General features: G+C 35.8%; 1 protein-coding gene across 1 annotated transcript in view; it reads left to right on the top strand.

The window, feature by feature from the left end:
* Window positions 1–3,108: 3,108 nt before the first annotated feature.
* The window catches only part of olfm3a (olfactomedin 3a), a 52,503-nt gene continuing 37,176 nt past the window's right edge, over window positions 3,109–18,435 (top strand). The window contains 1 exon segment of the mRNA XM_028435055.1: window positions 3,109–3,310. Coding sequence (XP_028290856.1) covers window positions 3,242–3,310 — 69 coding nt within the window. The 5' untranslated portion in view covers window positions 3,109–3,241.

The following is an 18,435-nucleotide window of genomic DNA, read 5'->3' as shown; positions in this document are numbered from 1 at the left end:
TAGGGGCAAAAAATGTCGAGGTCAAGGTCGCGTCAACAAAGTCAACGAAGCTCAGCCAATGTTGACGAAGCTCAGCCAAAACAAAACAAAAAATAATTTTCCCTATAACTTGGCCACAAATTGAGATACAGTGCTCAGACTGGTACCATTGAACAACATTTCCTTTCAATGTGTGACCTTCACCTTCGCTCATATTTAAGGTCATATTTAAGGTCAAGGTCAGTCTTCTGGTTTTTCCTGCATTATCACTTTCAATTTAATTAGTAAAAAGAGCAAACTTGTCAACAAATTGGGATACAGGTTGTCATTTTTGCCAATTTTTTAAATTTTCAACTGCCAAACATTTGCCTTGCAAATACACGCCTTGCCTAGTTTATTCTTGAATTTCCAGAAAGAGAAAAAGGATGGTTCAGAAACGAGGAGCTTCACAAAAGGAACAAAGATTAGATGCGTCAGTAAGTTCAGGCTCTGTCAGATTCTGACCAACAACCATTGATGAGATGATGAAAACGTGTTTACTGCCAAAGCCTGAACTGCATGTTTCACCGCTTACAGCTCGTCTCATTTCCACTGCTGCACCACTGATGAATAGTTTTATGAATAACTCAGCCATGACATATTCATCAAACCATATAAACGTGTGAGCACAGAGCGGAGCCTCACCTGGTGAAAAAACTACAGATTCAGCTCAGAGTGACTTCTAATGACACAGAAACGCTAGAGTGCTTCAATGCCCAGTGCTTTTTAACTGGTGATAGGTCTTTCAATTCATCCTGTTTTATATTGTTTAAAATGTCAGATTACCAGTAAAATCCCAGAACAGAGCAATGCATGAAAAAAGCTTTTTCTGAATTGGTAGGAATGTTTTGATGGAATTTGTCCGACCTGAATTAGGGATCATGAATATTTTTTAGGATTTTGCTCTTAGTAGCAGAGGTAAAAGTAATGTACTCACGTTACTTAAAAAACCCAACAAGTCCACACGAACAAACATAAGCAACAGTAGGAAGAAAAAAACTCCCCTCTAACAGTTTTTCTTTTAACAGGAAGAAATCTCCGTTAGAACCAGGCTCAGAGGTGGCAGCCATCTGCGTCGACTGGTTGGGGTTAGTGGACAGAAGGACAAACAGAACAAGATAGAGAGATAGAACATCTGAGTGTCCCAGACTAGTTGAGCCATGAACCATTGATCAGGAACTGCCATCATCAGCTTCACGACACTTGAAACAGAAAAATGAGAGAAGGAGGAGGAGGAGAAGGCACTGACTGCAGAAAAACATGATACAAGAATTACAGTGGAATGAGAATGAATATGGGATGGACACCAGTGTAAAGTGTAAGCAGTGTGAGCATTGTAATGGGTATACAACGAGGTTCAGAAGTAGGGGGTTGGCTACAATCCGGCACAACTGTGTCTGACTGGTCATCATCCCATTGCAGCCCATTAGAGCTATGTGTAAATGGTGGATTGTGTTTGAATATAGTGTTGGTGTTCTACTATATAATCTTAGTTTTTAGTTCATATGGTATATGTTTTAGCAAATAAGTAGGTTTAAAGTTTACTTTTAAAGGTGGAGACCGAGGCTCCTCGTCTTTGCCTCCCGTACTAAGACTAGGAGCTGATTCCAAAGGAGAGGAGCCTGGTAGCTTCCTGCTGGAATTAAATTTGAACATAAAACAAGCTATACAATAAAAATATTATTGATATAGATGATAATGTAATTTACTATGTAACAAAAGTAGAAAACTTGATATATCTTGAATCTCGATATATTGCCCAGGCCTAGACTGTCAAAAATTCTGAAAAAAAATTAATAAATAAAAAATAGACAAAAATCTAAAAATACAAAAATTGTGGAGATGATGGTCATTTATGTTTAACAATGATCTATTGGCTCCAATTAGTTTAAAATGAAAAATAATGACCCTGACATATTGTGATTGTGGTTAAATTGGCCAAAATAAGCATGAAATATGGTGAAAAGAAGTAAAAAGTGACAATAATGGGTCAACATATGAGATATAAGGTGGAAAAGTGTTGGAAAGTGTTTATAAGTGCTCAAAATGTCTAACTAATGTAGAAAAAATGCATTAAAAGGAACAAAAATATGGCAAAAAAAAGTGATGAAAATAGGTTAAAATATGACAAGTTTGGTGTTGTTGCAGAAAAATATGTAAAAATAAGCAAAAAATGCCTCAATTTGTTCAAAAAATATTCTTAGTTTCTTAAAGGCATCTGACGACCCCCTCCCAGTGTCTCGTGATCCCAAATGGGGTCCTGACCCTCAGATTGAGAATACCTACACTAGTAAACCAAAATTCAATGTGTATTGTGATGGACTGCAGCTTAACTATGGTTGATCCATGCAACCATCCATCCGTGCAACCATCCATACATGCATTAATCCATCCATCCATCCAACCATCCATCATGCATCCATCTTGCATCCATCCATGTATCCATCCATCCATCCATCCATCCATGCATCCACCCACCCATGTATCCATCCATGCATTAATCCATCCATCCATCCATCCAAACATTCATCATGCATGCATCTTGCATCCATTCATGTATCCATCCATCCATCCATGCATCCACCTATGCATTAATCCATCCATCCATGTATCCATCATCCATCCATCATGCATCCATCTTGCATCCATCCATGTATCCATCCATCCATCCATCCATGTATCCATGTATCCATCATCCATTCAACCACCCACCCACCCATCCACCCATCCATTTATGCATTAATCCAACCAATCCATCATAATGCATCCACCATCCATCCATCCATCCATGCAACCATCCATCCATCCATCCATCCATTTATGCATTAATCCATCCAATCCATCATAATGCATCCACCATCCATCCATCTATCCATGCAACCATCCATCCATCCATCCATCCATTTATGCATTAATCCATCCAATCCATCATAATGCATCCATCCATCCATCCATCCATCCACGGATGAATCCGCCCATCCACTGAAGCCCCGCCCTCAGCTCCTCCCCCTGCGGTTTGTGGGCGTGTCTGACTATTTAAACACTTCCGTCCACGCTCCAAACTTTTTTCCTGTCTTCGTTTGGAGCGCGAGGAGCTCCGGTGGTGATGTGTCGGTGAGGCTGAGCGCGTGGCTGCTGAGCAGAGCCGCCGTCCGTGCGCTCCGTCCCCGGTGTGACTGACTGACAGTGACCGCAGAGAAGAAGCACAACCACCGGTAGCAGCATGTGGAGCCTGGTTCTCCTGTGGAGGAGCGTCCTCTATCTCACTCTGTTCTGGTTCTATCCGTCCATGGTGAGTCACACGCACACGCAGCTGTGCTCTTTATTCTCTACGTGTTTCTGCATCAAAGCTGGATTATAGTTTGTAAATGAAGCGTTCTTATCTCCTGCTGCTAATGATTAATATAACACACCTGTTTGTGTGTGATTAGCTCAGATTATTTAATGAGAATTCGTGTGTGTGTGTGTGGAGCATTTTTTTTTTTTTTTTTTTGACAGATGTGTGACTGTAAATAAATGATGAGCTCCCTAAAAATGCATCAGCATATTTAAAGGAAAATAATGGAAATTTAACGGACTGAAAATAAGATTAACAGAAATTTGATTTTTGTAGAGGTTTCTGTATTTTTGTTGTTTTTAAGTCATTTTTTGTTGATGTTTTGTACATTTTCAGTGTTTTTTTTTTTTGTATACATGTCCTTTTGTCTTTTTTTTTTTTGGTTGGTCTTTGGTTGGTATTTATGTAAATGTGTAAATATTTTACAAGTTATTTTGTTTATCTTTGTTGACCATTTGTGTGTTTTTGTTGTTGTTTTGTACATTTTCAGTTATTTTTTTGTGTATTAGTTGCCGTTTTCTGTATTTATTTTGGGTTTTTGTGTATTTAAATTAAATTATACTTTATTTTAACATGTTACAGCAGCCAAAGACACAAAGAGCAAGAAAGCTATAAGTACAAACACAGAAAGGAAAAAAAGAAATAATAAAAGATTAAAAAAATAAATAATAGCTATTTGTCAAGATAACCGTATGGAAAATATATAAATAAGCAGTAAGTGGGGTTTTACAATGACTACTGAGTAATACTGCACATAGTAGGACAGTGGAGGAACATTATTATTTACAGATGTAAATCTTTTTAATATAAATGTGTAGGTTTTTTATTTTCTATAATTTATTTCTCATTTTGTTTAACTCATTTTATTTGACATTTTGTAAATTCTTCAGTTCTAAAGTTATTTTATGTATTTTTTTTCCCTATTTTAATTGTTTGTCATTTTTCTTGACATTTTGTAATTTTTTCAATTATTTTTTTGTATTTTTGTTGACCTTTTGTGTATTTATGTCTGGCTTTTGTGTACTTAAGATTTGATTATACTTTATTTTATCCCACAGTGGGAAAATTCACATTACAGCAGCCAAAGATGCAAAGAGAAAGCAATCAAAAAGCCAAATACAGAAAAGAATAAATAACTAATAAATAAATAAAATAAGTAATGGATATTGGTCGCGATAACGGTACAGAAAATATAGAAACAAGTGGGGTTTTACTGTAAGTAATGAGAAATATAGCACATAGTAAGGCAGTGGAGGAACATTATTCTTTACAAATGCAAATAAATATTTTTGTATATGTATTGTTTTTACAAGTTGTTTTCTGTTTTTTTCTCTCTCATTTTGTTTATTTTTTTTGTCTTTTTTGTTGACATTTTATTAACTCTTCAGTTGTTTTTTGGGAGTTATTGTTCTTTTTTGTGTATTTTTCTGCTCAAATGGAGAATGTTGTTTTTTCTACTAGAGAAGGACATAACTTCCTATGGAGAGAAATAAAAATAAATGACATGCCTTATCATTGTCATACAGAGACCATTAACTTGTGATTTTATTGTGCCGATTTTACAATTAAAGGAAAAGTTGGGTATTATTCTCCTGACATGTTTATTATTAGTTAAACCTTTTATTTATGCAGATTTTGGCTTTTTTTTTTTTCTTTATTCCTATAGTTGTGGGATCCACGCTGCAGTCTGTTGCCAGTTTAGTGTGTTACTGATGCTAAAACAGTGAACCTGTAACTTTTCTTTTCCATCCATGTGCACACACACACACGAGCCTTAGCTCATTGTTCCCATGATCCTCTCCTCTCTGTATGTCTGGATGTTATCTGTGTATTAACCCAGCATTAATCTTTGGTTTCCTGCTCAAAGGGACGATGTTGTGTTGCTTCCACTGGAGAAATGTGGAACTGTCCACTCACTGTGGTGCTGAAAGTTTACAGCTAGGGAAATGTGGCTTTTGTTTTATTCAATTACTTCTTGACACATTTCACTATGAAGCAACTATATATAGACAATTTACTGTTTACAAGCCCAGACTCATTGATATATTGATCATTTTTGTTTCTTTATTATCTATTGTGAAGATGAGAATCCTCTATAAATTTCATAGGCTATTTTTATCACAGCGAGGCCACAAAAATGTGATTTATAGTCATTTATGCACATATATATTACCTATATTTATAGTCAGTTTTTGTTAATATTTTGTACATTTTTGTTATCTTGTGTATATCTGTTGACCTTTTGTATATTTTTGTTGGCGTTCTACTGGAGAAATGTGGAACTGAAATTTCACACGTTTTTTTTAACCTATTATGAAAATAAGATTCACAAAAAATGTTTTTGTAGTTTTATATATATTTGTTTTTAAATCATTTTGTATTTTTTTCTCTTGTTTGTTTTAAGTTATTTTTGTTAATGTTTTGTACATTTTTCTGTTATTTTTTGTATATTTGTTGAGCTGTCACATATTTTTCTGTAAATGTCTGATTTTTGTGTATTTTTTTGTAAATGTTTGTTTTATGGAGTATTTTTGCTGTTTTGTGTATTGTTTTTGAGGTCTTGTGTGCACCAGTGTTAATTTTGACAAGAAATTTTAATTTAGTTTTTGTCAGTCTTTTGACTAAAATTCTTTTTAGTTTTAGTGAAGACTTAGTCATCTGATTTGTTTTAATCGACTAAAATACCAAGCAATTTTAGTAGACTAAATCAATAACAAATTTACTAGACAGTTTTGTACCGCTGGTATAGGAAACCAACTAAACATACTGTAATTTGTGTGTGTATGTAATATGTAAAACACATATTTAACTTTATTTCAACATAACTGTCTGTATTTCGATATAAAAGCAGTATGAATAACACAGACTGTCAAGTTTCAAATGGTATTTTTGTCACATAATAATGCAAACAAAAATGTGCAATAAGTATTAATTTCCAACTCAATTCATACAAAACAAAAAAAATCCTATCCACTGCGCAAAGCATTATTAAAACAAACATGGCAGCCGACAAGGACAAAACCTTCAAAGCTGCGCTCTGCTCTGTTTTAAAAGATCTCGATATATTGTTGAAACCACATAAGAAGAGGCCAGGCAAATTTGTATAGTGCATTTCATACACAAGGCAACTCGATGTGCTTTACGTGCTGTAGCTGTTTGATGTTCCTTTGGGCCATTCCAGTTAGAAGACCATTACAATAGTCCAGTCTGCTGGAGATAAAAGCATGGACCAGTTTCTCCTGATCTTTCATTAAGTCATTAAACCTTTCACTCTGGAGATGTTTTTTTAGGTGGTAGAAGCTGTTTTTGTGATAGATTTGATCTGACTGCTGAATGTCAGATCTGAGTCAATCAGAACACCAAGGTTTTTGATTTGGTCTTTGGCTTTTAAAGATTGAGACTCAAGATACTCACTGACAGCAGTCCTCTTTTCCTTGTTACCAAAGTCACCTCCATCTTGTTATGATTTAGTTGAAGGAAGTTAAAATTTGTCCTAAAGGAAGCATATAAAGGCTAAACAGAAGGTGTCCAAGAACAGAGCCCTGAGGTACCCCACAGGACATTGGTAATTTCTCAGATCTAAAGTTTCCAATGCTTGCAAAATAACTTCGCTCCTCCAAGTAGGACTTAAACCATTGCATTACTTTTCCATTTAGTTCAACCCATGTTTGCAATCTGTGCAACAAAATTGTATGATCTACAGTGTCAAATGCAGCACTTAGATCCAATAGAATGAGAACAGATACTTTTCCTGAATCAGTGTTCAACCTTATGTCATTGATCACTTTGACAAGAGCAGTTTCTGTGCTGTGACGAGAACGAAAACCTGACTGAAATGTATCAAATATTTTGTTGAATGTTAAGAGTTGACTCAGTTGGTTGAAGACCACCTTCTCAATGATCTTGGCCATAAATGGAAGATTGCTGATTGGTCTATAGTTCGCCAGTATAGAGTCATCCATGTTCTTTTTTTTAACAGAGGTTTCACAGCAGCTACTTTCAGGGATTTTGGTACGGTGCCTGATTGGAATGAGCAGTTAATTATCTGACACCAATCAATCAATCAATCTTTTATTTGTATAGCGCCAAATCATAACCAATGGTATCTCAAGACACTTTACAGTAGAGCAGTCTTAAGGACGGACTCTTCATTTTATGGATACACACATATGCATATATACGTATATACATATACATATGTATCCCACACCCAACATGAATTCATCATGGTGGCAAGGAAAGCCTTCTGTTAAGCAGCAGGAACCTTGTGTGGATCCCATTCCTATGATGAACAGCCATCCACGTTATGCTGTGTTGGGTGTGTGCAGAGGAAAGGGTGGAGACAGAGTTGTTGAGACTCTGTAACTCCACACTGAGGATCCCACGGACCTGCAAGACAAAAGCCAGAAGGAGTACAGGAGCAAACACACAAGGGAAGAAGCAGACATAGAGGGAGTGTTTGAGAGAGGAATGGGACCCTCTCCGGTCTCTCTCTAACCTAAATGACCTCTCTCTTAACGCCCTCTCCAACCTCTCTCCAACCGAGCATGCCAGACCCCCCCACAAATCAGTAAGAAATGACTTTACAACAGTTTTAAAGAAGTTTGAGGGTATTGTGTCAAGGAAACACGTTGATGGATTCAGCTGCTGAACAGTTTCCTCTATTGTTTTTGGGTTCACTGTAATAAACTCTAACATTGTAGTTGACTCATCCCTCAGTGGTTGAAGCTGTTCAAGCTTTTTGTTAATTTTCTGGTTTGTTCTGATGTTTGACTTTATTGATTGTATTTTTTCATTGAAATATACAGCACATTTATTGCATTTTCCAGCTGACGCCGGTAATTCAGGGGCTATCTGATCTGGGGGGGTTGTGAGCTTTTCAATTACAGAAAACAATGTGCTAGAGTTGTTGACGTTTTTAGCAATAAGTTCAGAAATGTATTTCTGCCTCGCTTTGAACAAGCCATCATTGAATTTTCGCAGACTTATTTTGTATAGTTCTAGATTAATTTGGAGTTTTGTTGATCTCCATTTACGCTCAGCTCTTCTACAGTCAGATTTCAAATTTTGCATTATCTCAATCCTCCTTTAAGGTGTTTGCTGTGTGTTTGGTTTTCTCCTAGTTTTGATTGGAGCCACCACATCTATGACATTACAGACTTTTGTATTGAGATTATCAACTGTCTCAGCACTCAATGTTGGTGTCATTGCTATGGCTTCCATAAACTGTGCACGTGTTGTCATTTATGTACCTTTTCTTTAAACACACAGAAGTAGGTGGAACAGATGTTAAAGATGTCTCTAAGTCAAAAAAGGTCACAGAAATGATCAGATAGAGCTAAGTCTCTTACATCAACAGCAGAGATATCAACACCTTTAGAGTAGGGATGTAGCGATTTATCGTAAGGCAGTTAAAAATCGATTCAGAGGTATAACGATTCACATCGATGGTGTGAAAATTGAATCGCAGTACTTTTTTGAACCAGCAGAGGGCGCTGCCCAGAAGTGTTGGCGGCGAGCGAAATCTGCTAATACTTTCTTTCTGGCCATCTTCTACTCTTAAACATATTCATAAATGATTCCTTACCCCTTTAGCACCGAAAGAATATCTGTAATATTACGTGAATATCTGTAAAAGTCACGTTTTTCTATTAGCTCTGTCTGCTAGCATAGCATCTCTTCTTCACTGCAAAATATCTGCATGCCAACCGACCACTGGGTTACCAGCGCAGTCTGCTGGTTCAAACAAATATCTGACCTAAATACAGTAAAATGACTGTTTTTTTTTAAGTCCAATTGTTAAGGCACAAAATGCATTTTCAGTTGCACTTTTAAAAAGAAAAAGAACTATTATGCAGTTTGTATTGTTTACTATAGAACGGGATTTAAATAATAAGCTTCTTCTTCATTTGTATTCCTTTATTTATTTCATTCAAGATTTATTTTTAGTTAAATTGCATTGTTTTGAATAGTTTATCAAGGGATTCTTTTGACAATGAAAAATAGTATAGTATTTTCCCCAAAAAAATAAAGGAATATTTTTCAGTCATTTATATACAGTCCCATTTTGTAAAATAAATCGTGAGAGAATCGTATCGTGAACCCAGTATTGTGAATCGAATCGTATCGGGAGTTGAGTGAATTGTTACATCCCTACTTTAGAGATAACCAGATCCAAAGTGTGACCTTGTGTGTGTCGAACCAGTCACATGTATAAGACCAAAAGTGTCCATTAAAGCATATAGTTCTTTGGCAGTATTGTCATGTTATTGTCTACATGAATATTAAAGTCACCGGTTATTATTAATAAGTTGTATTCAGTGCATACAACTGACAGCAGTTCTGCAAACTCATCCATGAATTCTCCAGAATATATTAGGGGTCTGTAAACAACTAAAAAAAACTCTTGACATATATTCAAAGGAGATAAAATCGCTAAATGTAATTTATTTGCACTGAAATTTTGATTTAAAGATGGCAGCAACTCCACCACCTTTCCTGCAAGTACGACACTTATTGAAATAAATAGTCTTGTGGTGCACTTTCATGGAGGATAGTATTCCTGATACCATCATTTAACCATTTCATGTCTCACGATGTGTCAAAATAAAATCATTAACAGTGATTTGTTCACAAGAGAGCTAACGTTGAGAAGAGCTAATTTTAAAGACTTTACAGGAGACACTCGTGGACTCTTTGGATGACATGTTATAGTCAAATTGTTATCTCTATTAAGCTTTTTCTACGCTTGTCACTAGGGATGTCAAGAATAATCGGAAGGCAGTTAATCGATTCATAGGTGTCAAGGTTCATGTTGATACTCTGAAAATTGAATCGCAGAGGGTGCTATCTATTTATTCTTCTGTTGTTTTAACGACGTCACTCACATGTGACGTGAGCGGTACTGCTGTGCATTGCACACATCAAAACTGCAGGGCGCATTTCAAATAATCTATCCAGCCATGCATTTGTTTGTAATTACAAACTGGCAACCTAGAGAGTGATGTTGGACCTGACCTTGCCACAATTGCTTATTGTAAGCACCGTAAACAACAACACTCGTCATGTCAAAGAGTCCGTCCAGAAGCGTAGGCGATGGGCAGACTCGCCTACTACTCTTAAACATGTTCATAAATGATTCCTTACCCCTTTAGCACCAAAAGAAAATCTGTAATATTAATTGAATATCTGTAAAAGTCAATTTTTTTTCTATTAGCTCTGTCTGCTAGCATATCATCTCTTCTACACTGCTAGAATAGCTGCATGCCAACCGACCCCTGGGTTACCAGCGACCTCTGCTGGTCAAAAACAAATATCTGATGAAAATGCAGTACACTGACTTTTTTTTTTTTTTTTAAAGTCCAATTGTTAAGGCACAAAATACATTTTCAGTTGCACTATTTCTGCATTATTATGCAGTTTTGCATTGTTTACTGTAGAGCCAGAATTTAAATTAAGAGGCTTCTTCATTTGTATTCTTTTTTTTTCAGGATTTATTTTTAGTTAAATTGCATTGTTTTGAATAGTTTATCAAGGGATTTTTTTTTTTTTACAGTGAAAGATAAAGGAAAATGGTACAGCATTTTATAGTTTTTTTCTGATTTAAAAAAAAAAAAGGAATATTTTTCAGTCATCATTTGTCTACAGTCTCATTTTGTAGAATAAATCTTTAGAGAACCGTATCGTGAAACTCGTATTGTGACTCGAATCATATCGGGAGTTGAGTGAATCGTTACATCCCTACTTGTCAAACTGTTGTCGTCAGGTCCGCTCATTGTTTGATTGGTTACCCTGCGCCTGCTTGTCTTTCTTCGCTCAGCCACCAGAACTGGTTAACACTTACAGACTAATAATCGCCTGTACGGTATATGAATAATACAAAGAGATTAGGATTGATTCCAGGCTACATCTCTCCCATCTTTTGATTGGATTTTTGGCAGTCTATTTTTGTCTAGTACTTTATTCGTTGACGATAATGTCAATCAATTTAGTCATAGTTTTATTTTCAATCAATGACGTCTTTTTTAGTTTCCGTTTTGTTTTTGTCTGCAAAAATATATTTGTGACGAAAATAATGACGAAAATATTTGGTCAACGAAATTAACACTGGTGTGCACAAATTTAGACCCAGTGCTTGCCAGTTGCCCATGTCTATAGTACATTACTCTACACACCTCTATAGTCTGTCAGTGTAAATTAGATACACGTGTTTTTTTAATTTTATTTTCCCTCATATGTTGTTCGTAAGCTGTTATTACATCTTGTTTCTTAAATACTATGTAAATTAATTAAGAATGCAAAGCTCTTCTTTAAACTCATCGTTTCCACTTTTATCCAATGATACTCGTCTGATAGAGAAGCTGCTTTCCTTATGACGGTGATCATAAGGAGAACACACAGACTAAGCCCTGCGTACTTTAACATCAAGTCTCGGCTCTTGTGAATAAGCTTGGATTTATTGTTTCTAACACGGCATCACTGACAGAAGGGGGAACGTCATTTTAAAGAAGAATAACCAAAAAGTATCAACGTACTGTTGAACATTTAATTATTTTGTATATTAAACAAGCTCGGGTGATGAATGTTACAATTTATAGATTGTCCTAATTCAATTTATCATGATACTTGCATGCTGATTCAATATGTATTACAAATCTGATTTATTACGATTCAAAAGTAATTTTAAACCAATTTTGAATTCCTTATTTTCATCATTAAAAAACAAAAGTTCAGTATTACACTTCTACAAGCAATATACGAGTCATAATTCCTAAAAATAATGTACTTCACAAGTCAATCAGTTACTCTGAAATGTGTTTAATCTACAGTAGTGCTGAGCGGTATACCGGTTCATACCGAATACCGGTTTATATTTTTGTAATATGAATTTTTAATATACCGCCATATCAGTGTATTTGATTACGCAACGTTAGGAACGCTACTCCGCATTTCAGACCGGACCTTTTTCAAGGTTGCACTTCTAAATAGGAATGGTTCGACTGCGAGTTGGGAGGGGAAGGTAAACAGTAAACAGGTGTAAATGAATAAAAAAGACATTGAAAGCTCTGAAGCTGCAGAACTAGTAGAACATGACACAGAAGAACTTGTGCCAAAAAGAGGAGCCGTGTCTGTTGTTTGGAGGAGCCAAGGCGCACTTTGTATTTCTTTTATATGTTTAATACTGGTTTCAAAGCAATACTTTTAAAGGAAGTAATAACTAATGCAAGTTGCATAATTTTGTTTTACCATTTTATTTGTTTGGATGTGTATTTGGACCTCAAAGCAATGCAATTTTTTTTTTTTTTACTTTTTTCTACATGTGTAATCTGTCTTCTTAGACTTGAAGAAAGCCTTTGACTCTGTAAACCATCTGATTTTGATATCCAGGTTGACTCAATTCAACGTCTCGGATCAAGCACTTTTGTGCTTTAAATCTTATCTGTCTCACAGGAAACAGTATGTGGTAGTAGATGATGTCAAATCTCCCTGTCTAGATTTTGGAGTTGGTGTCCCACAGGGGTCTATCCTTGGGCCGGTTTTTATTCTCTGTTTATCAATAACCTACCAAATTCCTGTCCAAACCTCTTCTCGCAGATGTATGTGGATGACACAGTAATCTACATTCAAGCAAAAACCATCCAACAAGCAGCTGCAGATCTCACAGCTGCTCTATCCTCTGTGCGGAACTGGCTCAAGGATTCATGCCTCATGTTGAACATCAGAAAAAATTGTGTGCATGTACTTCTCAAAATGCCATGTTGAAGTAACCAGATCAAATGTCTTTCTGAATGGAGTGGAACTTTACCTGGTCTCAGAATTGAAATACCTAGGGGTAGTCCATTATCTAACACTTTGCTTCAAAAGTCATGTCAAAAAGTGGCACAAGTAATCTTCAAAATTTCCGGCATATTTGAAATAAATTAACCATGGATGCTGCTAAAACATACATATATCTATGATTATTTCTCATTTTGACTTTTGCTTGACTACCTGGTCTCTTGCTTGCCCCACAACACTTAAAACCATAGAAAGTCTCTACAAAAAGGCATTAAAAACACTTGCTAAAAAATGCTATCCTACCACTACTGTCATGTTCTAAAAAATCATAGACTATTGGATTTTCAAAATATGATCAATTTGAAAATGGCCTGTCTGATATACAAGGTTCTACACTCCCTTTCTCCTCCACCACTGAAAGACTTCATAAAATCGAAATATAATTCACAGAGGACCATGCAAGCGTCTACCAGAGGAGACTTGATAATGCCCCACAGGTGCACCACCTTCGGTCATACGGTCTTGTCTGTTTGAGGTTGGAACCTGTGGAATAGTCTTCCTTTAGCACTTAGAGAATGCCCTACATAATAGTTTGTTTAAAGCCCAGTTGAAAAAATGGCTATGGGAAAAACCAAAGTTGCATACATTAATGGGTATGTTGTATTTTAGGGATGTAACGATTCACTCAACTCCCGATACGATTCGATTCACGATACTGGGTTCACGATACGATTCTCTCACGATTTATTTTACAAAATGGGACTGTATATAAATGACTGAAAAATATTCCTTTATTTTTTTTGGGAAACTACTATACTATTTTTCATTGTCAAAATAATCCCTTGATAAACTACTCAAAACAATGCAATTTAACAAAAATAAATCTTAAATGAAATAAATAAAGAAATAATACAAATGAAGAAGCTTATTACTTAAATTCTGATCTATAGTAAACGATACAAAACTGCATAATAGTTATTTTTCTTTTTAAAAGTGCAACTGAAAATGTATTTTGTGCCTTAACAATTGGACTTAAAAAAAACAAAAAAAAAAACGGTCATTTTACTGTATTTAGGTCAGATATTTGTTTGAACCAGCAGAGGGCGCTGGTAACCCAGTGGTCGGTTGGCATGCAGATATTCTTGCAGTGAAGACGAGATGCTATGCTAGCAGACAGAGCTAATAGAAAAACGTGACTTTTAAAGATATTCACGTAATATTACAGATATTCTTTCGGTGCTAAAGAGGTAATGAATCATTTATAAATATGTCTAAGAGTAGAAGATGGCCAGAAAGAAAGTATTAGCAGATTTCGCTCGCCGCCAACACTTCTGGGTAGCGCCCTCTGCTGGTTAAAAAAAAGTACTGCGATTCAATTTTCACAGCATCGATGTGAATCGTTATACCTATGAATCGATTTTTAACTGCCTTACGATTAATTGTTACATCCTATTGTATTTTATTATAAAGTTCTTTATTCTGTAATAAATACATTATGTAAGTGAACATGGATGAGTGTCTGTGAAGCTGAATTAATTTGTAAGTCGAATTTGATTATTGTATATAGGGCTTTTGATCATTTATTGATAATGTACATACTGTAGATGTACATTTTATTCTGCAATGTTTTGTGACCCCTGTGTGACCCTAGCCCGTGGGACTACGGATGGAAATTAGCCTTTGGATACAATCTGGAGTGTTTAAATGCATTGCATTCCATGTTTGTTCATTAACATGCACTGTCCCAATCAAATAAATTAATAAATAAATAATGTAATTATTGCTAGTTCCACACCTTTTTGTGTTTATTATGCAAGTTGCCTTTGCATAATGTGCAGTTCACTTTGTTGTACTATTTATTTGAATGTGAACATACCTGAAAGCCCATATTAATGTACATTTTAGTTTTACTTGAATACTGTGTAATGTTCCTGGGCTTGAACTTGAAGCAAAAGTATAATTATGGCATGTTGCACTACTTTTTGTATTGGTTTTATAAAAGATGTTTGTGAAATGTACACAGTAGTTTTTGCATTCTGATTCCTCACTTTATTAGAATCATAAGTGTCTGTCCTTTGTAAACAGCATCATTTTCTGGGGCCATGCAAACTTGTATTAGCTAGTGTGGAATTATTCTACAATATTCACTCATCGTGACAGTAAAGTAGACCATCCTCAGTCAATCTACTGCAGTAATTCCTCTCTCAACCAGTAGAAAATGATGATTGACGACTGATTATGCATGAAAAAAAGAAATCATATACTGTGAAACTGTTAGAATTCTGAAAAATACCGTTATACATTTTTGGTCATAGTGTCCAGCCCTACTCTACATTAATGATCATTGAGATTTTAATGTCATTATTTTTTCCTACCCAAAAGTTTGATCAAACAATTTACACAAGTCAGTCTCTGACAATTCAGTGACATTTTAGTGCTAAAACAATAATTCCATGGAGAAATATCACTTTTTTTTCGTTATATTGTCCCCAAAATAATTGCAATAATGTACCATATGAATTGGTATTTTTCCATCCCCTATTATGGCCAACACTGCAGTTAATTTAAAGTAATGATAAAGAGAATACTGATACAAGACAATCACACTACTAGGCTAACAATATAATATGTGCTCTTTTAGCCTTGGTGTCTCTAAAGGTCCATGTGAGTCTTTTTTTTTATTAAGACAGAACGCACCCATAAATCAATAAGTGCATTAGATCAGGCTTTGCTATGTGAAACATCTCCCTCTTGCTTTAAGCTAAACGCTGTGGTAAAAACCAATGCCTGCAGCTCGAAAACTCAACAATATGAAGTGCAAAGTAGGAAAATTAAGCAAAATTGTTGCATTTTCAGACCAAATCTATGAAAGAAACCAAATTGCAGCCGTTAGCTGACTGGTGACATTCTGAGAGTTCTGCACGGCTGGATTTTTAGAATAATTTAGTATCAAACGGCTGCCGCTGCTTTTCTGAGTTTTTTTTTTTTTCATTTATTCCTCCAGGTACTGATAATGTGTAATTATAAAACATAATTCCAAATCATGGTTTTGATCATAATGAGAGCGTCAGGCATTAATAATCACCTGCCATGCACAGACCAGAAGAGAAACTGAACTTGGCAAATATTTAATTTTTCTCACCCAGGCTGTTGGAGGGTCCTCGTGAACACAAAGGAAAATAAATTTACAAATGAACCTCAAAGGACATTTTGTTTTAGATTCCTCACTTAAATTCAGAAAGTTTACTTTGAATTATAGCTTTACAAAATGTGTATAAAAGAAGATCATTACTGACGCACAAAATGAAATAATTTCGGGTGGCGTTTTTCTCGAATGAACAAAATCCGACATTTTAAAGCTTGCAGCAACACTATTAAAGGTTTGGCCTTTGAAATTCTGCTTCCAGTTTATGTCGCTGCAGCTTTTTGAAATAAAGATGTGTAGCGTAGTGGAATCATCTGAATCAGTGGTTCTCAAACCTTTTAGGCTGAAGTTCCTCATTTTTTTACTTTTGAATCCATGACCTCCCTTATATCCGACTAATACATTTTACTCAGAATTCTGTGAAACAACAACTATAGAGCATAATGATGGAATGAATGAGTGATGATGCACATTTTAAGTAATCTCATTTTGTAAAAGTGGACTGAAACAGTATTTAGTGGCTCCTGAATTGATTTATTTCTATAGTTTTTATCATTTCCAGTTATCTCCCTCCTGATGTGGGACCAACACTGACCGTTGTATTTTCAGCTCATGTTCTAATTATCATTTGTTTTGTTTTTTTTGTGTATTTTGTTGTTTGTCTTTTCTTTTTATTTTTCACTATATTGTTCTCTTATTTTGTGTGTTTTTGTTTTGTGTGATGCTGGTAATATTAAGTGTGGTTATAATTTTCAATTCAAATAAACATTTAGTTTTCATTTGTTAATTTTCTTTCTCTCTCTCTCAACTACCCCTGAAGTGCCATCGCGTACCCCCATTTAAAGGAGACATATCATGCATTTAAATCCTTCCTTTTTAGATATAAATCATACAGTTGTGGTCTATATAAAGCAGAACTGCAATGCTTGGGTCTTAATTCCTCATTATTATAGCTCCACCCCTTTTCTACCCCTTTTCTGATGTGCATCTGAGAGCAACTCGTTTTGGTGCTGTCTCTTTAAATGCAAATGAGACACTTCATACCCCGCCCCCTTTTTAGGTGACACTCGGTTCAACTCCACCCTGCTCGGCCATTTTTGTAGTTTGATAGAAGAGATACGGCTATGTAGCGGCGCATAAATTTTTTATTCACACGTTATTTACAAAATGTCAACAACAGAAGACTTGTCCATCCAGCCTTACATGTTCGAGCCAGAGTTGGACCGAGCGGAGCGAGGTGAAAATGAAGATGATGAACCTGCAGAACCCTAACAAGTGAGCTAACACAAGCACTGAGCTAACGCTAGCGCCAAGCTAACGTCACGAAATGCGTTTTAATAGTCTTTTCGGGGACAAAAACGGCAAAATGAAATGACTAATGAAAACTTTAGACTGAAATTAAATCACGTAGGCCATATCATCAAGGATCTAAAACGAGCACACAGCGCTAACATATGAAGTCTGAAGACGGTGCAACTGCTAATGCTAACAAAACAATGACAGGGACGTCTTATCACACTTTTTAGCGTTATTTACAGCTTACCGAAGTGCTCTGTTCGTCGTCTCCAAAGATAGAAGGAATTGAACCCTCAATCAGACAAAGTCTTTCTGCAAATCCTTCTTTATACTGGCGGAGGTTGCAGAAGCAGTCATCCTTGAAGTGCTTCGCGCACACAAAAATGACCTTACCCACAGATGTGGGTACATTTCTGTGAAAAATAAAACTCAACCAGGCACTTTGAAAAGGTTCTGATGCTGGGAGACGGTGTAATGAAGCGTGTGGGTTACTACATCCAACAACCCAACATTTTGACTTATCCTCTCTTAACTTTGGCATCCTTGAGCTTGGACTACAAAATAAAAGCGAGAAATAAAAATGGCGGATTGCTCCAAGTGTTGGACCTGGAGTTGATGTACTAATTTGGCAGTTCCGCTGCAAATACTGTCGTTATCGTTTAAAAAAACGTAACGGACAATAGAAAAATCAAAACGGATTGAAAAATATGACCAAAACAGAATATAAAGATATCAACGGAGCACCTGAAGAGACTAATTTGAACTTTTCTGTACTTTTAAACACTCTAAATATACAACAAAATGTATTTAAGGGATAAAAAAGTAGATTTAGCATGATATGTCCCCTTTAGGAATCACAGAT

This window comes from Gouania willdenowi, chromosome 20 (assembly GCF_900634775.1).
Source record: "Gouania willdenowi chromosome 20, fGouWil2.1, whole genome shotgun sequence".
In the NCBI taxonomy this organism is placed as follows: Eukaryota; Metazoa; Chordata; class Actinopteri; order Blenniiformes; family Gobiesocidae; genus Gouania; species Gouania willdenowi.
The sequence above is the reverse complement of the archived record's forward strand: the minus strand, read 5'-3'. Positions and strand labels throughout refer to the sequence as shown.